General features: G+C 38.2%; 1 protein-coding gene across 1 annotated transcript; it reads left to right on the top strand.

Annotated features, from left to right (window-relative positions):
• The first annotated feature begins 169 nt into the window (after positions 1 to 169).
• PCGF6 (polycomb group ring finger 6) lies at positions 170 to 27,110 on the top strand. Its single transcript, XM_074831195.1, has 10 exons — positions 170 to 559; positions 1,855 to 1,954; positions 3,316 to 3,412; positions 3,989 to 4,044; positions 4,842 to 4,901; positions 5,515 to 5,623; positions 9,513 to 9,540; positions 12,411 to 12,509; positions 18,612 to 18,698; positions 25,486 to 27,110. The coding sequence occupies exons 1-10, from the start codon at positions 272 to 274 to the stop codon at positions 25,540 to 25,542; spliced, it is 981 nt and encodes a 326-aa protein (XP_074687296.1). The 5' UTR covers positions 170 to 271; the 3' UTR covers positions 25,543 to 27,110.
• The last annotated feature ends 576 nt before the right edge of the window (positions 27,111 to 27,686 follow it).

The following is a 27,686-nucleotide window of genomic DNA, read 5'->3' as shown; positions in this document are numbered from 1 at the left end:
ATTAGCGAGTTAATTCTTAGCTGGAGGAGAGACGAGTATAAAAAAAGCTAAAAGAAGGCTGTAGGCGGTAAAATTTACCAGGCGGTTGAGCCTCAGCGCATGCGCATTGGCGCGCTCCCGCCCGCTAAAACTACACTTCCCGGCATGCCCCGCGCCGTTCCCGCGCAGGCGCCCCGGGGCCGCGCTGGTGGCCTGCCGCTCCTGCCGTCCCCCGCAGGCGGCCAGCAGACGGTCCCGCGTTTGCCCTGGTCCCCGCCCTCCACCCCAAGCCATGGACATGGAGGTGGAGGTTGGCTCTGTGGTCTCGGGGCTGTCGGGTGGGGATGGAACAGGCGCGGGTCCGGCCGATGAGGACCAGGAGATGGAGGGGGCTCCCAGCTGTTCGGGGTCGCGCTCCCTCCCCTTCGAGTTCGAGCGGAGCCGCTCGGAGTCCAGCGGCGATGAGGACGACGACGAAGACGACGAGGAAGAGGAGATGGAGGAAGAGGAGCTCGAGGGAGACGCCGGGGCTCGGTTCGGGACGGACGACGGGGAGCTCGACTCGGACGATGACCGGGAGGTAAGGGCGGCGGGGGGGGGGGGCACACGCACCGGCCGGCGCAACGGCTGCGGCGCGCGCCAGGCCCCGCTACCGGCGTGCCCCGCGCCGCCTGGGGGCGCGTGCGGCTGGAGGCGGGGGCGCGCGCACCCTGCCGCCGCGGTGGTGGGGCGGCCGCGGCCTGGGGAGGGGACGGGATGGCGGGAGCGAGGATGGTGGGAGCGGCCCCGGCCGCAGCGGCCTGGGGGGCTCCGGAGCGGGTCAGGGCGCCGCGGAGGCGGCTGTGAGGTGAGGGCGGGAGCTGCGAACGTGAGGAGGGCACGAGGAGGCAGGGAGGCTGTCGGGTGTGAAGCGGAACGTCTTCAGGCGAGGACCCGCGTCCGCGGTTTTCAGGCAGGTCCTGTAAGAAGTGGACGTCAATTTACGAGCTTTTGGGGACTTGTGAAAACTTCCAGGTGTGAATCTGGACACCTGCTTAGTCTATGTAAGCTCTATAGTAATAGGCTTTTTATTATTACCCAAGTTAATTTTATCTGCCTCATTTAAATGAAGCCCTTACAAACCCTTGGCGTAGCTGAGAGGGTGGTAGACAGTGGCATGTAGGTGAAGTGAATGGTGTCATTGAGGGAAAGAAAGCCCCTTGGTCTGGCTTTGAGACTAAAGGAAGTAGAACATAGCAATCTAACGTTACCTTTTTCAGACAGATCTCTGACCATTGCTATAGAAGAAATTTGTTCTTTTTTGAAATAGTAGACTTCCACAGGACAATTGTTGTGAAACTACTTGTATGCATTCCTGATAAATGTACATCATAACCAGAATTCAGAGCAGTGAGATTTCAGTCTTTGCTTCAGTATGTATTTGTATAATCCAAAACTACGTGTAGAAACAAGAGACAGCACTACTTATATATCTTGACTGGGGGCACCAACACACTTGCTGAGCATTTTCAAATAATGGTATTATTTGCTACCAGTATCCCCTTCAAGCTTGCTGATTATTTGATACTCTGTTAAGGAGTTTCTCTGAAGGAATTTTTCCCAAAAGGATTGTTTATAATCTGCTTTTCAAAATATGATTCATGAAACAAACTGGATTGCCATTCACAAAAAGGTCAGTTCAGAAGACTAGATGAAAATCTTTAGAAAAGAGTTGTATGTGAGAAATGATAGACCTCTTAGAAAAAAACGTTTCTGTAACATGTTGATCCAGACTTTTTTCATGGTTTAAGGCTGTGATGTTTTAGAAGCTGCAATCAGGAAATTTAATGGCTTAGCCTGTGTATTCAAACTCTTACAAACTGTCTTTGCTTTTAGCGTATGATAAACCTTGCAGAGTTGACTCCTTACATCCTGTGTTCCATCTGCAAAGGTTACTTCATTGATGCTACAACTATTACAGAATGTCTGCACACTTGTAAGTATCAGCATTGTCATTGTAAGAGTTTAGTTGCAAATGCAAACAAAAAGCTGTTGAGACATGCTGGCTTCACAAAGATCATTTTCTGTTTGAAGGGAATGTGTGTTGTGTTTATTCTGTTCCTTAAGGAAAATATATTTGTGGATATTTTAAGGATCAGAAAACTATGAAATCAATCATTAAGTCAGTTTAGCTTGGCAGGTTAAGTGGGAAGAAGATATAGAGAAAGATAAAGCCTGAGTAAAGCAAAAATAGAGCTACTACATACTTTTTAATTTTTTTTAAGTAGGCTCTAGGAATTTTGAGTATATAACTGAGAAAAGAAAGCTGAGCAGCTCTGCTCATAATGTTGTTGATATGAGCTTGTAAAATCACAAAACTCAGTAAGTGGCTGTGTGGAAGTACCAGTTCAGATACAGAAACAGTTATATGCACCCAAGGAACAGTTAGTCTATAATCTGATGAATAGAAACAGATGGATAATAAAATACTGACTTCAGTGGTCCTGTCTTGTTATTTTTCCTCTCAATCTTTGTGTTCTGTTACCAGTTTTTCCATTGCTAATGGAACTATTTTCTCTCAAAGCTAATAAAACCCTTTCTGTGAAGCTGACTCAGCCACACCCATGTTCCTACCTGAGTCCAAGAATCTTGGCTTCTTACTCCTTTCAGCTGTAAACACTACACAGAAGGAAAACCTTTTTTCCTCTTTTTTTTTTTCTTCTTTTATGGGGCACTGCTTACTAGTTTGATATATACCATGAAATATTTGTTGCAGCTTGTAATTTAGGAAAATGCACAACTGTTAGCAAGGGCAGCATAATGTTGCAAGTGCAACTGTGGTGGTGTCTTAGAAGTTTCCTGGTAAATGTTGTGGAAAAGTTTGATGTGTTCAGCCTGGTATGGAGCTGATTTGATAGTAGGTTATTTATTCTAAATATTTCCACGCATTAGGTTTCCTTTGAGGTTTTTAAAGTACATGTAAAATACAATGAAAATGGCAGAATTATAATTTTTTACCTTGGTTCTTCTACTGAAATTGTTTGTAGGATGCTTTTCAGCAAACATTTTGTCTGCAGCAGTCAATATTCTGTTGTTTTAGCTCTGCTTTTGTTCTGGGTAACACAATTACAACATTGAACACCTACCTTTGCGTCAGTTGGATTAATTGAATATTCAGGACTGTTATATCCTGTACAGGCAGAGAGCTGCTGTTTACTTGAGTTTGAAAATTGAACAACTTCATTTTGTCTCTGAGAAATTTTATTTGAGATGTCTGGGTGTAATTGCTCCTCTTGCTTAAACAGATGGTATTGTGTCATGGGCATGTGACTTCTATGGGATTTCTTTTCTCTACAGTTTGTAAAAGCTGCATAGTGAGACACTTCTACTATAGCAACAGATGTCCAAAATGCAATATTGTTGTACATCAGACACAGCCCCTTTATAATATCAGGTAATAAGTTCATCCGTTTTTATAGGTATAATTTTTTTCAACTTTTGCTGCTTGCTTTTAAGTGTTTTGTTTTACAAACATAGTGGTTTCTTATTTCAAATGAAGGAACAGTTACAAGAAATGCATTGTGTTCTTTAAGTTTCATCTCAATAGTAAAGATAAAAATACTCAATTTCTTGTTTTACCTAGTTTGTATCCCTTTCTAGGGTTCATTACTCCCTGCCCTGGGTATTTTTATGCATTTGCTCAGTGTTACAGGAGATACCAGAACTTAACTATTTGCTTTGTTTTCCTTTTAGACAAAGTTTTGTTGGCATGGTATGCTTATTAACTCTGAAAATTGAGTTTTAGTTTCTCAAACTGTTCATGAATTCTTGAATGCTTTTAACTTTACATGGCTTCTTCTGTTGGAGCCCTGCTGTCAGGACATGAATTTAGACAGATACAGAATTGCTGCTCTGTCACGTCTTTTTATGTACGTTGCATTTCAACTGTGTGTTTGGCATCTGTGTTACAATTTAATGAACACCATTCAGTTTTGTGCCTAAAATGCTTTATGTCTTTTCTCTTTAATAGACTGGACCGGCAACTGCAAGACATAGTCTATAAATTAGTTGTCAATTTGGAGGAAAGTAAGTCCCTTTCTTTATTTTATTACCATCTAGAGATTGAAAATATTGAACAGAAAACAGAGTAATTCAAAGCCCAGTTTCTGTTCTGGGCTCTTTAAAATAGTTTTCTAACTTTTGGTTATAAATCTTAATGAATTAGCTGTGACAACTGGCATCTTTCTGGCTGCTAAATGCTGTTATGGATAGTGGTATGTACCCCATCTCATGAATCATAGCCATCACAGTATCCAAATAAACATCCAGATAATATTTCATAGTTGTGCCTCATATTTTTGTATAAGTACAGAAAACATCGTTCCAAGTTCACTTGGCTCAGTTGAAAAAAAGTTGCTAAGACTGATTCTCTCAAAATGCTTTTAGTTTTTCCTCACTGCCCCATTTATTTTTCTGATTTTAGATGTGTTCACTGTCTCATGTCATTTACCTTGAACTTTGGGAGCCAGTGAATCTGCACAGTCCATCTGGGTGGACTGAGTGAAATATGCACATCCAGTGAATATATACGGACTGTAGCTGGTATAAAAACAGAGTCATGACAGCCAGAAGGCTACTAGTTTTTGCAGCTATTTCAGTACGATTTATGGCCAGTTACTCTCATTTCTTCCCAGTTTTCTCTAACAAACTCTTAGTCTGGTATCTTAAGTGTCCCAGCCTTATGTGGAATAGTAGTGATGGTGAAGGTCTGTAGGAACTTGGAAAGTTTTTACTGCTCTGACCATTGGAAACTATGGATATTCTCAGCGTCTGAAAAAACATTCCAATCTGTTCTGTATCGTGGTTTGTTTTTTTTTTTTCAGGAGAGAAAAAACAAATGCATGATTTCTATAAAGAAAGAGGATTAGAAGTGCCCAAACCAGGTGAGCTGTAATCACTTTAGAGAACACTGTTAAGGAAATATTTACTATACCATTTATTTTTAAGGGCTTTCCTTGAAATATTCACTCACAACTGAAGAAGATAGTATTGGAAGTATGAGATTCTTGGTTGTCTGATTACTGTAACTTGTCACAGTTCTCAGATTACAAAACCAGATGAAACTGGCAGCACTTAAACCCAGATTGTGGTTGGATTTTTTTTCAAAATTGTATTTTGCCTACAAGCAGGAAATGTATATTAAATGTGCATTAATTTTATTTTCTGGCCCTTAATAAATAATAGATGTTACAAAGGAGTAGAAATAAGAACTTCAAAGTCTGTTGTCAGATGAGGGATTACTCTAATTATTTTTTGTCTTACTATCAAATAAACAGCTCTTTGGAGAAATGCTATGCTGAAAGCTAATAAAATGCTGGTTCAAATACACAGCATGAAATGTATGAAGAGCTGATGTAGTAATAAAAAAAAAACATAGGATGAATTACACGGGCTCTTTTTCCTTATGAGCTCATCTGTTTTGCTTGGCGCACGTTAGCATTTTATGCTGCTTTTATTTCAAGTTGTGTTTGCATTTTGGCTATTTGAATATTTTAGCTGTCCCACAGCCAGTTCCAGTGAGCAGAGGAAGACCTCGAAAAGTTCTGGGCTCTATGTTCCGGATCCCACCAGAACTTGACATCTCCATACTTCTGGAATTCATCGGGTGAGTTGTGGGCAAATGTAAGAGCAAGTGGCTGACGTGAGGATGCTGCTTGTGTGTGTTGGATGGTTAACTGGCTCTTAGTTTTCACTGAATGTGCATTTCCTCCACCTTGAATAGCAATGGGAGCTGGTTTTAACTTAGAGTGCAATAGTGATAGCCAACTATGCGTAGCTAGATGATGCAGATAATTAAATGTGCGTCTTCCTATGAAAATAGCTTCCTAAAAAGTGTAGTTTTAAAATTTACATGTGTTTATTTTATTTTTAACAAAGTAGTGTAGTCTCAGTAAACTGAATGATGAAATACTTGTCTCTTAGACTTCCTTAGTCCCTATAGGTGGCAGCACCTTTAATGTTGACTATGCTAGGACTTGCTCATGTAACTCAGGGACTGCAACTACAACCTGGGCAGCAAGAGTAGTGTTCCCCTAAGTGGTGAGGATAATAATGTGATCTGCTATTAAGTTTGCCAGACAGTTTCCCAGACTTTAATGAATTATGCTGAAGCTTTTGTATGAGAAGTCACCTTTAGCCATGGATTGTGGGGGTGAAATCCAGCCCAAACACTTGATTTGTTTTCAGGAACACAGGAAGGAGAAACTGTATTGCTTTGGCCATGTGCAGTTTTGTATGTTAGTGATTGAGAGGGGATAATTGAGAAAGGTTTGAAAGCTGTAACTACTCTGCTAGCACCACACAGTGCAGAACATCAATTGTGAGGGGGAAGCAGCTTGACTTTTGTGCAACTCTGACCCCTCTACCCAGATTGTGCCAGCTTTTGGCCTGACTTTGAACAAAATGTTCAGAGAACTCCAGTACATAGTCATAGCAAACTATTACACAAATGATGTAAAATCAAGCCCTCAGAAATTGGTAAATTCTAGCAGCAAAGCATACCATCTTGATTCAGCTCACACTTTGTAGACATCATGTCCTAGTCTTTTTATATGTTATGTCCAGTGTCTCCACTGTGTCTCACTTTATTCAGAATACAGAACAAATTTCCTCCGTGGGTAATCCTCCACGGGTAAATTTTGGTCAGGTAGATGGTGGTGTGTGGTTTTTTGTTTTGTTTGCTTTATTTTTATGTTGCCCATCACGCAGCTTCTTTATTTCTTTTAAATGGACAAGGAGTGGGACTGCAGGAAGAAAAGAGAGGTCTTGGAGCTATGCCTCTAAGGAACAATGCCCGACTATATTATAGAATATCCTTGTGAAAACACACACCAGACTTAATTTGGGTGTTCATTTTCTTTATGCCTGACTTGCAGAAGTGCTGAATGTTCACAAGCACAGCTGAAAGCAGTGAGAGTCATGACTAAAACTGGAGTATCAAGTGTTCTGCAGACAAATCCAATCTTTGATGTCCCAAATTGGCACTTGCAGTTCTTGGTTACCTTTCAACACAGACTGTCTTTGGTTCCTCTTCTTAAACAAGGTATTAATACTGCCATTCTGCTGAGCGGGATGGTATGGAAATACATTCATGTGTTGAAGAAACTGAGGAAATTAATGCTTTTGCATTAAGAGCAGTAGAGCCAAGAGCCATGTGTTGAACAGGAGAGGAAAGCAAAGACGTTATACAGCTGTTCAGCCTGTGACCATTGTGTATTGTACACTTGAAACTTAATTTAGTTTTTAATTGTACTTATAAAGGCTTTTTTCCCTTTAATGAATGTGGTATAAACCGAATGTAATTAGTACAGGATCCCAGTGACCTGATGCTCGAGCATGCTTTTTACCCCATTGTGTAAAACGTGATTAAATGGATATATACAGACAAAAGGTAAAATGCTTTGACTAAAATCTCAGTAGAAAAGAGTAAATGTAATGCTATTTACCCTGCGTTGATGTTGGGTTAAGAATGTGTATGCGGTTGTTTTATTGCCTTGGCTGTGACTGTATCCCATGAAGTTCCCGTCTAGGTGGGGGGTTGGAGGATGCCGGTGATGGGTACGGGCCGCTGCTGTGCTGGCCCAGCAGGTGGCAGAGGGAGCACGTGGAGTGCAGGGGCATAGGAGCATGCTTTTATACCGACAGCCACTCGTCTGTCTCGGTGGTAATCTCACTGAAAATTACTTCAAAAAACAGGAATTAGGTTTTAGTACCAAGGATGTCCCTTTCAGGTTGGAACACTTAATGACTCTAGGAAAGCTTCCTTAGGTTGTCTTGACTTCAGGATTAGATACAGTTTGAACTCACTGTAGTGAAAATGGTTTAGATCTCCACTGTGAAAGTCTCCTGGTTACCTTCCCCCCTCCTGTAATTCTCAGCAGGTTATGTTTTTGTTTTTTCAAAGCAAGAGGAATATGTCAGGCAACTTAAACCTCAAAACTAGTAAACATGTATATGCCTGTCTGTGACACGAGATGACTTTTGAATCTGTGTTGTATTTGTTTTTCTGGTAGCTTTATTTCAAGCTTCCATTCCAGTGTTGGCAGCAAAGCAGGTAATATTGTGCAAATACCATCTATACTATGTGAAACTCTCCACTGGTTTTGTTACTCATGTGGAGGGAAGCACAGAATGTTTCTAACAAAACAAGGATGATGGCTTGACAGCACCTACTTCGCATTTTATTTTAGTGGCTTTTTTAACCTTTGATGTTCTTTTATGCTTTATATGTTTAAAGGTTAATATGTTTTCCTCTTCAGTAGTCAAAATCAAAGAATTTATCTTGGTGATGAGAGATTAAGAAAGCATTTTGGATGAAGAAAACTTGGAATAGATTGGACCAGCCAGCAGAAATTGTTACTTTGTTAGTCTGACTGTCTATATTGTGTCTTTATAGTATATTATCTAGTCAGCTGTGGAGCTGTATCAAAGCAAATGACAACTGTAGTGGAAAAGCTTTTCTGTGTTTGTTTCTTAGTAACTTTAAATTTCATTTCAGTGGCAGAATTTGATGATAGTTTTACTTAACTTTGCCTGATAGCTGGTACATATTTAGAGGTGAAAATACTCAATTACAGTAACTTGAAGTGCCATGCTAATGTGTGGTCTGCACAAACATTACAAATACATTTGTTTTCTGTATCAAATGGTCAGTAGAAGTATGGCTGATCTATAGTGATGTTTGATTTTTGCCCTCCAGTGCAATGAAGTACTGCATTTTTTTTCCCCCTCTCATGTACATACATGCTAATGCAATGCAAAAATAGTGAAATATCATGAATTGGGCTTGCTTAATTGTGGAATTTATACATTGCACTACAAGATGGAGGTGTGGAGTATAGATGATCAGTAGTAGATCACATGCTCAGACTGTGCAAATCAGTGAACCTCTGTTGAAGCCAGCTGGGAATTTGGTCATTTACCACCTTTATATGTATTTCACCTTCCAGAGAAATACCTGCTGCTTTCCTGAGTTCCTATATAGCATTAGCATTAATCCTGTGATATAAATAAGTCTGGAAGGCCAAAAACTGGCCCAGAAAGCCTCTTTGTTGGTTGGGCATGTTCTGTCAGCAACTTCTTAGGTACTGTCTGTTGAGGTTCCAAATATCAAGGATGATGAAGTATGGATGTTTAAGCAGCATTAATACTACAACCTACTTCTATGGAAATGAATGTTATATTGTGTTTAAAAATGGCTTTAGGCTGTGTTGAGTGTTTTTTCCATTTCATGTAGACAAACTTTAAAGTCATAAATAGCTGAATTCACAAGAAAAATGAAGTACAAATAAAGAGGAGGAGAAAGATACATAAACTCAGTCTAATATTACTTCATGTATTAGACTTTAATGAAAGGAAGAGTCTGATTAGGAAAATAAGCTTGATATGCTAGACTGCTAAATCAGTAAGTCACTATTGTAATAAAGAGCTTGAGGGTGTTAATAACTGTTAACCTTAGCAATATTGACTGTGCTTACTGTTCTCTTGTTTTTCAGAGCTAATGAAGGCACAGGGAATTTTAAGGTACAGATATAATTTGCATTTTTCTCTTATGATTTACTTCAGAAATATGTATAACCTGAGTGTATTTAATTTAGTTTTTTTCTTACATGGAGTGCAGCCTGAACTTTCATCAGCATAGTACTAACCAACCTTGGATTAGTGTACTTTCAAACTTACTGTTGTATAGCATCACAGAATAGGAAAAGAATGCTTCTGAGGCTAAAAATCAAAGTTTTGCTGGGAGAATGGGAATGATACTGATGAAATTTCACCTAGGTGATTCAAGCTTGTTATTCTTGCATCTCTCCAAAAGGTGCACTACTATGGCTTTTACTGGAATCCTAAACAAAGGTATAGACATTGTCTAAAATACTGGGTTTTTGAAGAAGATTCTCTGATTGTAGTGGAAAGCTTGCCTAAGTTATTCAGAGGAAGCATAGCCTGAGGTATAGCAACGGTATAATAAATTGCTATGTGCTTAAACATATAACAAAAAAAAAAAACCCAACCAAATTGTCTAGACAGCACGATATATTTCCTTAGCCAGCAGAAAGCTTATTCTTTTCTCCTTCCCTTCACTAACAACGTTTGCTGTCTTGAACGGTGGCTGTTCTGCTAAACAAGCAACAGCGTTCCTGATCCTTGCTAAAGAATACGGCTCTTTGTCCAGTACAGATCTTCTTACTGAGCTGCTTTGGTACAAATTCATAGAGGAACTGCACATTGTTTGCTGGCTTCATGATTTCATATGCCATAGTTAGAGATGTTCAGAGTGTGTCATTCCCCTATTTTGGCTAAACATTTAGAAAACAAGACTACTCATCGGCAAGAAGGAGATGTAATTTAAAATTACTTAGTATATGTTGCATTTAATCTTTCATTGTATTGGAACTGTAGGACTCAAAAGATGGAATGGTGCAGAATAATAGAATATAAGAGACACCTAACTGGTACAGTTAGCAGGAAAATTTTACTGTTGAAGAACTTGAGAAAAAAGTGTGTTAGTAACTTAAATATGAATTGTCCTGATTGTACCATTTTACTAATTTCATTCATGTTTTCAGCTGAGTTGATATATTTTCAGGCACAAGTCTGAACTGTTAGATTTGATTGCAGTTATTCATCCTATTTTTAATAGTAATTACATTTGTTATGGCAGAGTTCAGTAGGCAATTTCAAACTTTCAAATACAGAAATAAGAATTTTCACAAAGAGTTGAAGTGTCAGTATAGTTTCATAAAACAGAATTAATCTGCAGAAGGGGGGCAATGATCCTGAAAATGTCTGCAGTCAATTTTCTTCATCTGTTACACCCCCACACCTACCCAGCATTTTTTCTTCTTTTTATCCTTACATTTCACATTGGTTTTTTTCATCATCTTGCCCTTGTATCACTTCACATCCTTCCTGTCTCATATTTGCCCTTCTTTCTGCTTTGTTTTTTACCGTGTACATTTTGGGCCACACAAGAATGACTATAGGACAGTTCAACTATTTTATTAACTTACGTGTTGTAATACTAAAATTTGTTAGACACTTATTTCCTCTGAAACATGCCACTCCAATGTGAGTAGTTTTGCCTTTTAAAAAAGATACTTGATTTGAACATTATTAAGGAATGCTTGTGATTCAGGAAAGGTTGGGGTGTTTTGTGTGTGTTTTGGTTGGGTTTTTTCCCTTCTCAGCCATAAATATTCCTGCTCACTTTAACTCTAGTGTTCTAAGCATGTTGAAGATGAAAGACTGCCCACCATTGCTCACAGTGAATAGTTCTGCGCTGCAAATAGTCCTGCTGTCCATAGACTAAAGTGCCACTCAGCTTATGTGCATATTTAGACTTCCATATCATCTATGTGAGTTTTAAGTACCTCATCTTTTAATTGGTATTTTTCTACAGCATTTTCAAATTCCTTGCGGTGTGTTAACCCCATGCTTCACTCTGTCCCTTCCTCTGAAACTATTGTTCCAAAACCACGGTTATCATGAATACATATTTAAATTCATGATTGAATTCAAGGGTAGTCACGACCCTCTGACCCTTCTTTCAAATTGAAAGAATATGATGAACCTGGGTAGTAAATCCCAGCTGTCCAGAAGTCAACATAAAAATCCAATTAATTGACACAAAAGGTAATCCATTTATCATACTGAATGCAGTCATCTGCTCTGCCTTTGTGCCTCTTCGCTTAGCTGCCCATATCACCAGTCAGCTGTTTAAAATTTTATCCGTAGACAAGAAAGCCATTAAGATTTTTGAGGTTGGCATAAGAAAGGTCTTGTTGTTGTCACTGTGAAAGTATTTAGAAATGATACAAAAAGATTTCAGACCAGTCTTGCCATTGTGTTCTCCATAGTATATTTTAATTGATTCTGGAATTTTGTGGACTATTAAGTTGATTTCAGCCCAAGCCATAATACTTCTAGAGTGCTAAAGGACTTAAGCTCCTTGCATTATAAAATTACATGGTTTAGTTATCTGAATCATGATATACAAGCCTGATTTGGGGAAAATAAGGAAACTTTAGGAAATAGTTCATGTGCTTCTGATGAGTAAATGCTTGTGGAGGGAGAAGGTCTTAAACTGCTGTATAATGCTAATTTCTATGCAGAATTAATAGCAAATATCATTCTCTGGTACTTCCATAGTCAAATAGGACTGAAGTCAGTAGCTGGTTATTTTTAAATGTTGGTTTAAACAGCAGGAAGTTTGAACCTGAAGTCTTAATACATATTTAGTCCTTTCCCTATGAGGTAATCTGGAAGTAAATTGGAGAAGGGTCCAAAAATTTAAGCTGCGTCCCTCAACTGAGCTTTCACTTGAGTTTGGGGTTTACAATGAATGATGGCTAAAAATGTACGTTGTCTTAAAATCTTACATTTATTCTTTGCAGCCTTTGGAGAAGAAGTTTGTGCGTGTTTCAGGGGAGGCAACAATTGGACATGTGGAGAAATTCCTCAGAAGAAAAATGGACCTAGACCCTACTTGTCAGGTATGCCACTTGTAGTGGCACTTACAAGTTCACTGTGATCAATGTAATGCCTGCGCTTCAGACAGAACGTTTCCATTGTTCTTTAGAGTCTAGAAGTAATGTTAGGTTTTTTAATACAGTAGGATTAGAAAATAAAGTGTTTGAAATGTGATCTGCAAGGAACAACTCTCCCAACTCATTTGCAACATGTTTAGATTTTCATTATAATACTTATATTTGTATAGAGTTACTAAAGTGCCACGTAAGATTTCAGTAGGTGAAATTCAAAACCAAAAGATAACTGTTCTTTCAAAGATAAAACGTGAGTGTGTAGACATGAAGGTGTGTGAGTGTGGGGGGGATATGAAGGCAGAGACAGGTAGAAGCTGAATAACAGTAAAATTTAACTGAATGTTGAAGAAGCAAACAAGGGCTAAGAAAGAATTATACTGTGGATGGATGCGTTGAAATGAAAGGTATGAATGCAAATGTAGGCATATGCCTCCAAATAAGAATTCAAAGGAGCAGAATATGGTACAAAATAATTTAACTTCATATTTCTCAACCATTTTGGTAGAAATGATTCTTAAAGCTATCAATTATTGGTAAATCAAACTGATGTGAATAGGCAAATGGTGGAAGTTAAGTGGTGGCTTTGGAGTTAAGGCTGTGTTTTCATACAGCAGTAGCTGGCTGAGACAGTACAGCATGACTGTGTGCCTCAGTAAAGAGTATTTATTCATGCTGCTTGCCTTTTCAGTGGTGACAAAGCAAATCAGATATAAATTGTTCATCATTCTGAGGAAGTAATGCCTTTTTATTTGCTAGTTGCCTCTCAGTTGAGAGTCTCTGTAGCTTTTAGGTGGTGGCAACTTGATATTCTGAACAAATAAAAGTATCCTCAAAATGAGGCTGGAGAAATTTCTTGCATTAATTGAGGAGTTGTTTATTTGAGAGGAAGGAATTGTTTTGTTTCTTTGGGTTTTCTGTAGTAATATATTGGAATCTCAATTTTCAGGAACACTGAACATCCATAACGGAAACTGCAGTTACCCATCTTTCAAAATCAAGCTAGGCCTGTGTGTTGGATGTTTTTCAGATTTTGCAGTCTTGAGATCATAATAGAGATAACTTCAGAATTTTTCCACCATTAGTTACTTTCTGCTTGGACTTCACCAGACAGGATATGATCCGCTGTTAGTGGGTAACTGTTACTGTGTCTCAGAAGCTGATGATTTCATAGACTTCCTTTCTCAAGATGTTGCTTGATGCTGGCCCAGTTACTTTTGTCTCTGCTAGTATCCAGTTTGCCATTCTGGAGTAAGGTACAGTCCTTGGCTTGCGCTAATCTCTTGGTCTCTTTTGTGCAAGCCCTGTCTGTATGGAGGAAATGTTAAATCTGATTTCTTCTACAGTCAGATCCTTTGGCTGCTGCTTTTTTTCCCCTCTGATCTGCTCCTATTTTTTTTTTTTAAGCGAGTATTTTTTTTGGTCACTGAAAACCTGTAGTTGATTTTCATGCCACAAATCATGACTCGTTTCTTGAAGATATTCAGGCTTATTTTTAAAAGATCGGGGAATTAGGGAAATGAAGCAGGAAGTATTTTTCCTATCCTGATTGATCATTTCTTTGTCATATGGGGATTTAAGATTAAAGGAGTGTGTGTCTTGAGTTGTCACCTTCTCATTGTAGTGTGCAGAACTGAAGCTGATGGTTTGTTGGTAAACATGCAGAAAGTAAAAGAGGTGTCAGATATGTCACTGAAGATCAATAAACCTAATGAATCATGTCTTACTCCAGCTTCCAAGGATGGCTAATAAAACAGAAAATGTAAAACAAAATTAGGAAGAACCTGAATGTAAGTTAGCACAGGCAGAAGAATTTAGGGAAATAGGTTGTAAACCGTACGTGCAAAGAATATAAATGTAGATGATGCTTGGCTGCTTTTTTAGTTTGCTGTAGAAATTTTGAAGGGAGTTGAGGACTGCAGTGGTTCATTTCCCGTAGGCTTCCTCAAAGTATGTTAAAGGAGAAATGGATATTAACTTAGGACATCAAGCTTTTCATTTTAATATTATTTCTTTAGTCTTGATTTCTAACTCTCTCCAGCTCTTCATTACCTGAAATAATCATTTTTTTTATATAAATGTCATGAGTTTGGTGCACTCAACTTGGGACTGGAGTCCAAGAACTAGATTTCCTTGGGAAGCTGGGAAATTTCTTTCAGAAACACGTTTCGGGCACTATTGAGCTAAAATGTACTGCATTCCTAGTCTTCTTCCCCACATTTATGTGCAGAAAACTTAACTGCCACAGTGTTTAACTGTGCCTTACCTGAGACTTGAAACTTCTAGTAAGGATGCTCGGTGTGGTTATTTTGTGAATGCAGTCAGTTCCTATGGCATACCGTCTTAGCTTGAGAGTCTGTAAAAGTATTATTTGAGAATGTCTTACTTGTTCCCTGTTAAAGCTGATTCAGTGACCAAGTGATAAAAAGTATGTTACTCATTCTCCTGAACTACTGACTGTACTTGGACCTCTGACTTAATTTGTTTGTGTGGAATATTAGCTGGTATTTGCCCTTCTTCATTGACCTGCACAAGTGGGTTGGATTGAGGTTAATGAAAATGAAATAAGACATCTGACTTGTGTGACAGTATATAGAAAAGTCTAAAAAGCAGTTTTGAAGCCACTGCCTTTGTTCTTTTTTCCTAATCTGAAGCCTCAAATTATTTCCAGACTTCTGTATTTGAGTTTGCAAGGGGATTATTTCCTAGTTTATCTGAAAGGTTAAGGCTTCATTTATTTTCATCTACCACTTGAGCTGACAGACTGTAGTTTACTCTTTCTGGTGCTTTGTTTTGATCCCTATGCTTTGGGCAACAATTAATTTTCTGTATGTGTTTATATATATTTCTAATTACAAGGTTTCTCTTTAATATTCTTGCTGGAATTATTTTGGGGGGTGAAAGGTTTTGAGCAACTGGAATTGCTAGTAATAGCTAAGTAGGTAACATTTGAGCTAAATACAGTCTATAGTGTTTGGAATCCATTATGTACTTGGCTTCGATATCTGATGTACATCTGTATAGTTTCTGTTCTGCTGAAGAGTGGGGAGAAAATGAGAAGTTTTCTTTAAAGTGTTATTTCCTTTGAGGTCATCCTGCAGTAGCATTATCCTTTCTTGTCTTTCATTCTGTGAGGACGAGAGAGACTGCTGAAAGACTTGCAGCTTGGCTGGTCTGAATGCGTTAATGTAGTTTATGGAATAGAAATGTTCCGTAATCAGATGTACATTCCTGAAAGTGTGTGTGTGTGTAAACTGCAGCCTGGGGAAAGATTGGAAGAAATTCTGTGTTCATACAGTGTAGCTGTTGATGCAGTTTCTTTATGCCAGTCTTAGACCCTGGTATAGAAGTATCTGGTACCTTTGAAGAGTAAAAAGCAGCTAGAGGGAATGGGAAGCTTTGCCAGCTTTTTGAATAACTAGCCCAAATATTCATGTTAATCTCTAAAACTTCGTGTTTTGCTTGTCCTTCCCTGGATAGTATGGGTAGGCATAGAAACTATTGATTGAGGTCTACTGCTTTCTGGGCCAAATTACCCCTTGGGATCAATCTTATGTGGGATGTCTCTTACATGAGTAAGTTTTCCATTTTTATCTTTGTCTTCCTTGGTGAGTATTAATTTATAATTGTCTGTTATAGTGTCATTTAGAGAAATAGCTCTAATCACAAACATGCCACCTAAAGAAAATAAATGGCGTAATGGAATGGCTACTTTATTTTAATAATTTTAACAGAAGTGGTTGAGTGTTCAGCAGTTACACCTTCATATTTCCTTTCAGCAGAAAGTCAAACTGTATTTACTGCCGTCTCACTAGCTCTCAGTACTAGCTGGCTTCAGTTTTACCAGTCGGTTGAAGTTGTAGTAAATTCATAGCACTTGTGTTGCTGGTGACTCTTTTGTAATGGAATATATTAATTTCTGTATGGCACAAGGATTCCTCTGAGACACATTTTACATCTGATTTTCACGCTGAACTGGGATTTTTTTCATTGTATGTTTTATTCTCTTGTCCTTATAGAATGAATCCTAGCCTAACAATTAGCAGGCAGAAATTCAGACCTTGGTGCTGGAATGAGGAGATTAGGCATTTGGTATTCAGAGCACTCTTAACACAGTAAATGGGGAAAACTCTTCTCAATTTATTAGAAGACACTGGATCTTTAATGACTACCATTTGAAACGGGAGCAGCAGAATCAACAGTGGAATATTTTCAAACAAGCATTCTGATTCTCTTTTGAAAGACTGTCAGTAGTTGTCACTATGTTTGCATCCTCTATTGGGCAAATATATTAGATTTTCTATTTCTGTAGAATATATAAAATGTATATGTTTATATGTTTCAGTGGGAGCAGGATTGAGTTTTCAATGCCTTGTGGTATAAAATTATAAAAGTAAGCTTATAAAGCAGAAGTCATTAAACTCATATATCACTGGAAAGCAAAACAGACATCTGTCTTCCTGCAGTAATAACTGTAGAGGCTAAAATGCATGGGAAATGGCAGAAATAACTGTAACTGACTTTCAGAAAGAAAAAGAAATATTTCTTTTGCGTTCTGGGTTAAATACATCAAATGTTGATGTTAAACATATATAGGTCTGTGTATGGATCAATATTTAATGTTACATCCAGATTAGTTTTTACTTGCTGGTTTCCTCCTAGAAGCTAAAAGGAGAGTAATACTAAGCAGTTTGCATCTTCTGCACATTAAGAGTCAATCTAATGTGAACAGAGTATTCTACACTGTTCTCATACTATACAGATGGTGAAGTAAATTAGCCCTTTTTGAGCCTCTAAGGAGTAGAATTCCTGTGTTTCTGATTTTCAGAACAACGCGGTCTGCCAGCATGAGACATAAATCTTCCTAAATCTTTTAATGAAGAACAAGAGAGAGATAGTGGCTCAGCATGCAGAAGAGCATAAATCCAGGGGAAATGAATAGCTGAAGCGCAGACTGCATCCTATAGTGAAAAGTGGCCATGCAAAAGAATATGTAATGATATTGCAGTATGCTCCCTGACTACTGCAGTGGCAGAGCTTAGACATTTTCCTTGCAGAAAGCTGTGGAGCAGCTCATTGTCAATGCATTTAACTTTAATTTTGAGGTTTCATCATTGTAATTCACAGATGAGAGCACTCTCATTTCCATATCTCGAAATTGCTCATAAGGAAAATGTAACCAAGCTGCAGTTGAGAGAGAAACGGTGCTGTGTTAACTGCTCTGATTCGGAATGTCAGAGGCTGGATTTACATTATGCACAGTAAGTTCAAAGTAACTTTACGAAGAAGCTTATTTTTCAAGGTCGAGGCAAGGAATTCAGAATACCTCGTTATGATTTCCTTTTTTTCCCCCAAAGTTACTGTTTTTATGGGCAGTTACGTAACACAAGTGCCTCCTCCAGAATTGCAGACATCATTGACATAGTTTAGCTGCAGTAGAGGACATTGCTTAGAATTGCTGAGTATGCCCTTCACTTGCATCACAGAAGTTTGACTGCATTTTGAAGGAGGACTGTGTGATGTAATTGCTGACAGTGGCATACAGTGAGCTGTTGAGCTGTTCTTCTCTGTTAAAACATTTCCTTCCAAACAGTCATGTTAAGCATACTTATTCATGTGTTTCCTTACTCAAGATAAGAATGAGGGTAGCAATGGCTTGTTTTCTGTCAGTGGCACAAACAACTTGCCCTCTCTTGCAACTGATGAATGACTCTGGATGTTTGTGGGATAGTTTTAATACGTGATCTAAATTCCCATTAAATTCATCACAGCTATTACTAAACAGCTTTTTTCAGCAGACACACCAAACTGGGAGTGAAACAATAAACTGTTCTCTGTTTGAAGTGAGCCCCAGGTCAGGGACATGGGGTGGGAGGCATTAGGGCAGTGCAGTAGTGCTGTGCCTGCTAAATACATTTGGACGACAAAGGTAAAGGTGGCTTTAATGCCCAATATGCTAGAATTCAACTCTTCTAAACAAATTTAAAGGACTTGGATACTGCTTTGCTAGTCCAAAGGTAGGTTGAACTTGACCATGTTTGTGTTCTTTCACAGGTGGACATAATATGTGGTGATCATCTGCTAGAACACTACCAGACACTGAGGGAAATTCGCCAAGTCATAGGAGAGAGTGCAGTACAGGTATGTGGGGCAGCTGGGGCTTTGTTCCAGGTTTTCTTTTCTAAATAGAACACTAAGCTACCAGGAAGCACCAACTTGCCTGAAGAAGTCACTTAGAAAATCTCTCCAGATTCTGCAAAATATTTTTTATATTGTAAATAGAGTTGAGAAGTATACCATGAGTTAAATGGTTTGATGTTCTGGATATGAGGTTTTTGTGGTGTTTTTTTCTATTCTGAAACAAGTTGCTATCTTATCAGTGATAAATTATACCAGCCTTTCTTTCAATTAATGTTCCTTGTTTTCCTCCCTGGTGATTACACCTCTGCAAGAAATCAAAGGACTGAAGCATCCTAAATAAGACTAACCTTGTGACTGGTCAGGGGAATAAGCACTCATAAAAGCACAAACCAAAGGTACAGAGTAGCCAATGCAGTTAATATGTTTGATGTATATTATGCCGGTCCTGGTCGCACCATGAGTGTACAGCCAGCTATTTCTTACTGATAACTTACTGTTTTAAGTGCTGCTGGCTCTGCAAATAAGAAGCATTTCTTTTATTTCCTTGGGAATCTCTTCAAGCATCTTTGTAATAGGAAGGGTCACACCATTTTAGAAGTGCAGCAAAATCAATGAAGTAGTTTGCCCAGTGCATAGTAAGATACAGATATAAAATCATGATGTATGGTAAGCTGTATATTAATCTAAACTTGGAAGTCTGAAAAGTTGATGTTTTATCTAATATAGTGGGAAGAAATAGGATTTAGATTGGTATTTTATTTGGAAAGCAATCTAAGCAGATGGAAGAAGGGCTAAAATAGTGTCAAATTCAGTTCTCTTGACTTGTTTGTGCACACATAGGCACAGTCTTTTAGGTTTAAATTTCCTGCTGAGCCCTTTTGTGCTACAAGAGGGCTTCTGTGTCAGGAGCAAGAAGTGGAAAGGTGATTTCGAGATATCTTGGACATTGCATCACCTGTACCTGATTTGAATAACTAAGAGAGATCCTACAGTCAGAGCAGATATATGTTGCTCATGCTAGTGTTGGCAGACATTAAAAATCTTTGAGGCTTGTGGTGTGTACCTCAGTTTCTGCGGTCAAAGGGAATAAATGCCATACTTGATGTCTTAGCTGTTTATATAATAATATGAATTAAAAATGAAAATGTAACCCTAACCCGCTTTGGGGAGCAGGGGATAGAAATGAGGCAGAAGCTGGCACTGGTAACAAAACTTGCTCTAACGTAATGAGTTCGTTGTAGATAAATAGAGCAATCAACACATAGTGGTGTAAGTGCCCTCCACTAAAAGCTTTAGTAAGTATCAGGGGCATGATTTATTTCTCAGTCCAGGGTTATAGTCCAAGGTACTTGCTTTTAGACTTCATCTTAGCATGAAAGCTTTTGTTGTATGAAAAATGCTCTTGGGGAAGCACTTTAAGGAAAACTGCATCAGTTTCATTTCTTGTCAGAAATGGATCTGCCTAGTTGATGTTTAGGGTCTTTCATTTCTTGTCAGAATTGGGTTTGCCTGATTGATGTTTAGTGGCTAAGTACCAGTCAGCAGCTCCTCAAAGAGAACAGTTGTCTCAGGATACATTCTCCAGTGATGTTTCAAGTCTCGTTATTACAGAATCAGTATGCTAGTGATGAATTCTCACAAGCCTGCTCTCTTGGGCAAACAAACAGAAAAAGATCTTTGGTTTTTGTGAAGTCTTGCACTTTCATAGTCACTTCCTTAATTTTTCTTCATTTTGGTACAAAACTTCTTAGGATGCCAAATAGTTACAGTAGAAATGTTGAAAATGAACCACAGTTGCTCCTTTTTTGATATTGAAATGATTGTGACATTTTCATGTTTTATAGTCTCATATTATTTTTCAGAAATCAAGAGGATGCATTTCTAGGATTAAAAAATTTTGGAAAATGTTTTTTAGATAATTATTCAGAAAATAAAAATAGATCAAGTCTAAAAACTGTAAGGGTTGTTTCTTTTTCACCAAGGCCTGAAATTCATTGAGGGATGTGATTGTCCTGGCCCAGTGAGAGTGCAACTACAGAGGAACACTTGATAGATTTTATATTAAGCTCCAAGGGTATCTTGTGTCATTATGACCTTCCAACCTTTCCAAACCAGTGCTGGAGCTTGGAATGCCCCTAACAGCTCTCACTAGGATGCTGAAACACTCTTCAGAACTGCCGTTGTCATTTACTAGTTTGAGATTCATTCTAGATGCTCCATACTTACGCAATGCAAAGTCATTTAAAGGAATAAACATTGGAGTTATTTATTTAGATGAGTACAGGCCCTGTTAGAGAAGAAAAATAAGTGCTCTTCTGAATTGCATTTTTCACTTGCAAGTTCATTCATGTCAGCAGTTACCCTTTTTGCTGAGAAAAGTGATTCTAAAAATGCAGATAGGTTTCTCTTTGCCAAAGGCATTAATTTTAACATGCATCCTTTCACAGCATTTACATTGAAAGTTTCTTCCAATGCAGTGCATCATAACCACTGTGACTTTTTAGGGGCTTTTATATTCCTTCTGAATGGTTCTTAAATGCTCAAGATTGTTTTGAGAAGACTTTGGGTGTTGGGATTTTTTCCTTACTGAGTAACAATGTGTAATGATGTCTTAGAGCCTCAGTAAATTGAAGTCTGTAGGTGCAAGCTAGCAGGATTTTAGCTGTTCTGAGTAACTATGTGCCTTTCCAACAAGCATGGGAAGATCAAGTGTGATCTGATGGTGAAATAAATATTCCTGATACTGGCCCCACAGTAACCTGTTTGGGTTGTTTTAATTGGAGTAAGTAGGTAGCTAATTTTAGTGGTTGAATGTAAACAATTAACATGTTAGTTTCTGAGTAGTTGATAGAAAGCTAAAAAAAAATCTGGAATAAATCTTGTTTAATTTTGTTGATCTCAAGATATTTTAACATTTCTGAAATTGAGTGGTTGGTTGAATCTTTCTAATTAGCTGAACATAAGATTTCTAGCTCTGTTTAGGGCAAAACCAAAATTGCTACACAAAATTTATATAAAAAGTAATTTTGCTTAATTCTTAAAATACTGTAAAACTTGTGGAATTTAATGAAAGGAGAGATCAAAGACACTGATAGACATTTTTTAAAAGCTCAACTTGGTTATCAAGCATTGAGATCTGCCTGTAATGAAGAGTTTGATCAAATAGCTGAGGAAGGAAGCTTGTTACTAACTATATGGGAATATAATTTCTTCACTGTATTACCTTCCTCCCCTCTACTGCACAAATGCAACATGATCCAAGCTGCTAGTTATTTTGACTTGTCTGAAGCTGGCTCTTTGAGCCCTGTATCACTGATGGATGTAATGAGCTCACACATGGGAAAAGCTAAAAAGAGTAGCTTCCTTTATGTCCTTGGCCCTTGCCACAGAGGTTTTGCAGATCATAATGGTCTCTTTGTAACTCTCACCTTTTTGTAACCCAATGCTATTGTATTTTTTAGTCTCCTGAGCTGGGCAGTAAGAGCTGTGATCTAATTTAATTACTGTGACCCTCTAGCCCACATCTGCTGTGGAAGTGTTTTACTCTTTGCTGTGGGGATATTGAATTTGGATAGTGGGGCACTTTGTGTTGCTGCTGCTTTTGCAACATCCAAAGTTGTATATACTGTGATGTTTAGATCTCTCAGTTCTGCTCTAAAGTTGGTGGAGTAACAGGTGGAATCCTTTCCTTTTTTTTTTTTTTTTTTAGGTCAGGTTCACAAATGAGTGGCAAAGAATGCTTGGAGAGTTTTGCTTTTCTTTTGGGCATATGTGAGTTAGCCTGATTTGAGATTTGTAATAAGCAGTGAGAGCTCATTCTCTGTTTGGGTTTCCTTTTAAGAACAGTATCTAGAGAAAGCAGCTGAACATGTATAGAAATGTATAATACTTTAAAAGTGAATAATTATAGAGTAAGCAGTGCCAGTACAGGGTTAATTCTCAGCTTCTCTTTATACAGAAAGGATTGAGGTGGTTTTGGCCTTTGGTTCAGTAGGGATATTTCCTGTGTAGATAGATATTTTCTTTAAATGTCCTACTGCCAAAGGTACCATTTGAAAACTCATTCATCAAAGAATACATTGTAGCATTTTCTTCCTGTGTAAGTATTCCTTTCCTTTAAGAAACTCTGCCATAGAGGAAAAACTGATTTTTGACCACAGTTCTCCAAAAAAGGAAGCTTGAATGTGTCTTACTTTCTCTACTGAAGTAGCTAACAGGCACAAGGAGTAAGTATACCTTTGTGAAGGTATAACAACACACTGTGTGCCGAGACGTTCATAAGTAACTTCACAGTACCTGCGCTATCACAGTACCTGTCTTCATATCACAATGCCGTCATCCTGCTTTATGCTAGGGACTGAGTACATGAGTTAAAGCTCTTGTCTCCTCCTGTGTTCTTTTAGGAGTTAGCAGTGGATTTCTGGTTATTAACAGGATGAGAAGATGAAGGAAGGTTAGTGAGCTGGCACTAATAACATAAAAATAAAATAGGTTTTTTTCATTCCCGTCCATTGAAGTTAAGGTTGATTGGCATCCACCCTACTCTAGGCTCTCATGTGTCATTGTAAGAATCATTTAAACGAAAGAGAAGCTGCATGAGACTCATAGAGCACATTGGCTGTTGCTCTGAAGTTGTTTGTATCACCTTTAGCTGTAGAGTTAGGGGACACATACATTTGCTGTGGCCTGACCATCATTTCTTCTGTAGGTGTTTTAATGTGCCATCCTTCTTTTCCAGTATGACCCTTCTGGTTCTTATAAAAGAACACTTTGATCCACTTTTCTCAGTGCCTGCATGTTAATCCCTTTTTTTTGGGTCTTCAGCCTTGATCTTAAGACTGACATCACCATGTCCAGTGATACAAAGCATTTGGATTTGATTTCCCTTAGCTTTGACTTGTGGGTGCCAGAAGTTAGTAGATTCAAAAAGAAGAAAAGTCATCAGAAGACACTTGATACAAAGCTACTTTGACTTAGGGCTCAGGAGCTTTCTGAGAAAAGCTTTTGAAATTGGAAAATTGTATAGAGAGGTAGTATACTTTCCCGTCTCGTGTATTTTTAATTAGGCTTTCAGCATGGGGCTAGGTAGCCCTTTGGTCTGCCCTGGTATGGCCACTCTTAGGACCTTACATTTCAAAATTTTTCTTTTATTTGCCTCCTTTTTTGGTGTCTTCTTTTCCTGACTTAGAATATTATTCTCCTCTTTAAATAAATCACAAAATCTGTAGCCAAAAGCAGAGCTTCAGGTCTTACTAAATGAGGATGTTGGCTAATTTGATCAAAGTACTGCTGTTGCACATCTCTCCTCCTTTGTTAGGAATCTGTTTTCTTTCATCATCACATTTGAAAACTCCCATAGCTCTTCCACTTTCTTTTTCCCTTGAGAATAACATACTGCACTTTTTTTTTCCCCCAGAACAGTAGCTTTATTTCCAGTGGCACCATTTAGCTGCCAAAGTTAAAGAAACTAATGGTAGAAGAGAGTGAAATAATTATACACAGCAGCAGTTAAGGTGGTTTTCTGCTGAAAGAGCTTTGTGGCACTAGAGGCAAAACAAGGCTATTTTTCTAATAAGAGGTCATCTTCCAGACAGAACACAGAAGTGTTGATAGGCACTGTCTGAAAAGAATTCCCAAGGAAAGAAAAAGAGCATGTCACAGAGGTGTGGAGGAGCACATTCTGTCCTCTTGAGTCTTTTTGAGGTCAATTTCTTAATCTTAAATTTCCTCCAATGTAAAATGGCTCAGATTTTTTTGAGTAGTTGAGGCTACACTAAGCAGTGAAAAGCATTTCTACACAGATAACAAATTATTGTTTTTAAAAAAATCTATATTTTTCCAAAATGCTGTGTTTAGACTAATATAGTACTTTCTGTTGTTACTGTATTAGAATACAGAGCCTGTAAAGGGTGAAAGTCTTGTTACTGTTTGGTTTTGTAATTAACTTTTTAATATGCTGTTATACCACCTCACACAGAACTGTGTAACTTCTCTGGAACATAATATTATCTTACATCCTGTATGTTAATAGACAGAAACTTCAGAAGCAAAATATGGCAGAAGTTCTAACATGTCAGTTGTGATTAATGTAGTTCTCTCTTCAAAAGAACACTGTTATTGAAGCCTGTCCATATCAATAGGTCTAATGCAACAAGTCAGATTCCCGACGGATCAGTGGTGAAAGCAGACTTAAGTGCTAGACCTTTCACCAACTGTGTGTGAATTAAATTACATAAGACTAATGAGTCAGAAGTGTCCTGTTTCACAGGTAAATTTTTTTTTTTTTAATGTGGAACAGTCTCAGAAGAGGAAAAACATGAAATAAACTAATAGGGGGGTTTTGTTGGTTTTTTTAATCTGTTGTATTCATTACTTAATAAATATGTAGTGGTAGTCTGGACTCTTACAGTACAGCTTTTGGCAGCACCTTCTAGAACTACTTAATTGATTACTTTTTTTTCTGCCCCACAGTATTATGTGGAAAGCAGCATGAGTTATAAACAAGAGCCTGTTGTATGAAGATAATTCTATTATAACTTTAAAATAAAAACAAAGATTATACTTCTTTTTAACATCCTGCTTTATCTTGAAGAGAGGGGGATATAATTATTTGCCTTGATATTTCAAAACTTGCATTCACCATATGGAAGGGGCATGGTATAAAATGGTGAGTGAGACTGAAGCTGAGGTTCTGCCATGCAGTGACTGTCATACCTGGTGGTGACAGAAACACCTCACGGAGAAGGCGAAGTGATATGATGATACAGTTTCTTTCTCTGCTCTCTAGGATGGTTTACTTGTACTGCACTATGGCCTGGTAGTATCGCCGCTACCTGTAGCTTAAAGATTGCTACGATATCAGAAGGCAAAAGAATCCGAAGTCATCAAGCTTCTTCACTGCTGTTTTCACCAAAGAAGGCTATCGTATTTCCTGTGACAGGAAGCAAGTAAAAGGAACCACCACTAACTGCTGTATGCTTGTAATTTAATGTCTGACTTTACCACTGTAAAAAATTACAGCTTCTTTAAGTACAGCTATAGATGTTACTATGCTTTGTGTTACAAATTACTATCTTCCAATTTCACTCAGCTCAGGGAATTTAAATGCTCAGAGTAGCTGCATTTTTTTGCTTTCTAAAACCACAAGATCTCACGACGTGAACAGCCTTTTTTTTCCTCTAAGCTATGAGATATTACTTGCTTTCAAAGTGTCTAGCTAGTACAGTGCTCTCAGGGATGATCTTCAGTGGGCAGTATAATTTATTCTGGGGAGGAGACAGTCATTTCCCTAAAAAAGTGTACTGTGATCATCTGTCTTCGGATGTGATTTGGGGAGAGGAAGGGAACTTTAGAAATGCAGACCAAAATAGGTAGAAAATGACACACCGTAAGCATTGTTTTTTGAGAAGTAGCATTAAATTTAGTTGTTTTTCTCAAAGAAAGACAATTTTGTTTGCACTGGAAATATAGTTGCTGGTAGTTTGTCTTATACCAAATGGTGGATCATGCATCTCTGGTCTTAATGGAGATGAGCTGGCTGTAAGCTGGTTAAACTATGCATGAAAAAAAAAAAAGTAGCACCTCTTTCTACCTGCTTGATGTATGTAAAATAATCACTGTCAGCCTGATTCTGCTGTCATGTAAAATCTGTCAACTGACTTGACTGCAGGAGCATAAATCCTTTCACTTTAGCACAAATCTTTCTAGCAGCCATGAAAATGGTAGCTTTTTCCACTCTTTCTAATGTGTATTACTGCATTGTAGTGGAGACCAGGGTTGAGTCATGTAATACTTGCCTGTTACTAGCAGATTCACAGAGACATTAGGTAACTTTAACATATTGAAATACTAGGTTTTGTGACAACTGTAATACTTCAAATTTTGTTCTGTTTAAGATTCCCATGGTTTCTTGCACAGAATTAAGGACCAGAGCTTTGTGTGTTATGGTCTTGCTGCATACTAGGTCATCAGTGTGGGGATTCATGAACACCACCCTTGTGCACCAGGCTCTCTCTTTCCCTGTAGTCACTGTAGGGAAAGGGAGATTTCTTTGTAAGGCGTTTCAGAGCACCTAAGCTAGCTAAAATGCACTTGCTGCTGTCAGCCTAAGAGGACTGACATCCTTTGTCATGAATCCCTCCTCAGGTCTTTACAATAAACATACAGTTTTGTCTGTGAAGGTGACACCATAAGAAAAAAAAGTCTTGTTTGAAGTAATTCTTGTGATGCTTTTAAAAAAAGTAACAAAAACATTTCTAGCTACAAATTCCTATTTTCCTTTAAAGTTTGTATAAAAGTAGTGTTTAAAATGCAGCAGAAAATGAGATTATTTTGTAAACACTTTGTGAGTTGTGTTGATAAGAGATTATATATTGTAACAGTAAAATAAACTTTATTTTAGCCAATTTAAAATTGAGCTCTCGTATTTCCATGCCATGCTCCCTATGTCAGCCTCAAAATTATAGCAGTTGATATTGAAACTGCTGGATGTGCTCTGGAGTTATTAGAATGACACACTTCAATTAGGAGGTTGAATGGTGAAGGGTAGTGTAATACCAGAATCTCCACTGGAGCTAACTGTGGTATCATTAGCTGGAGTAACATGGAATTTCTGTGATTCTCCTTTCAATGACAATTTCAATGAGAAATAGCTCAGTAAAGATGTCAAGATGATTTTTCAACACAGATACGGGAGAAATAATCTGATGTAGTTACAGGACCCCTTTTTTTTGTCAAGATGTACATCTTTTTGTCAAAGCAACCTCTAGATTATTTTCATTCATGTTAATGGAAGTTGTTATCAAGTCACCTTGATCTTTCTCTGCCATTCTGATCGTCCTGGCTTTATGCAAGGCATCTGGCTCATATACTTTGTACTGCACTTCCTGGGGCCTTATCACTCATGATTTTGTCTTCTATGTGTAACTCTATGCTTAAAAAAAAATTCAGTATCGTTACATTTTACATTGCAAATTCTCCCCTAATCCA

The sequence above is a fragment of the Strix aluco genome, chromosome 7 (genome assembly GCF_031877795.1).
Source record: "Strix aluco isolate bStrAlu1 chromosome 7, bStrAlu1.hap1, whole genome shotgun sequence".
Classification (NCBI taxonomy): domain Eukaryota; kingdom Metazoa; phylum Chordata; class Aves; order Strigiformes; family Strigidae; genus Strix; species Strix aluco.
The sequence above is the reverse complement of the archived record's forward strand: the minus strand, read 5'-3'. Positions and strand labels throughout refer to the sequence as shown.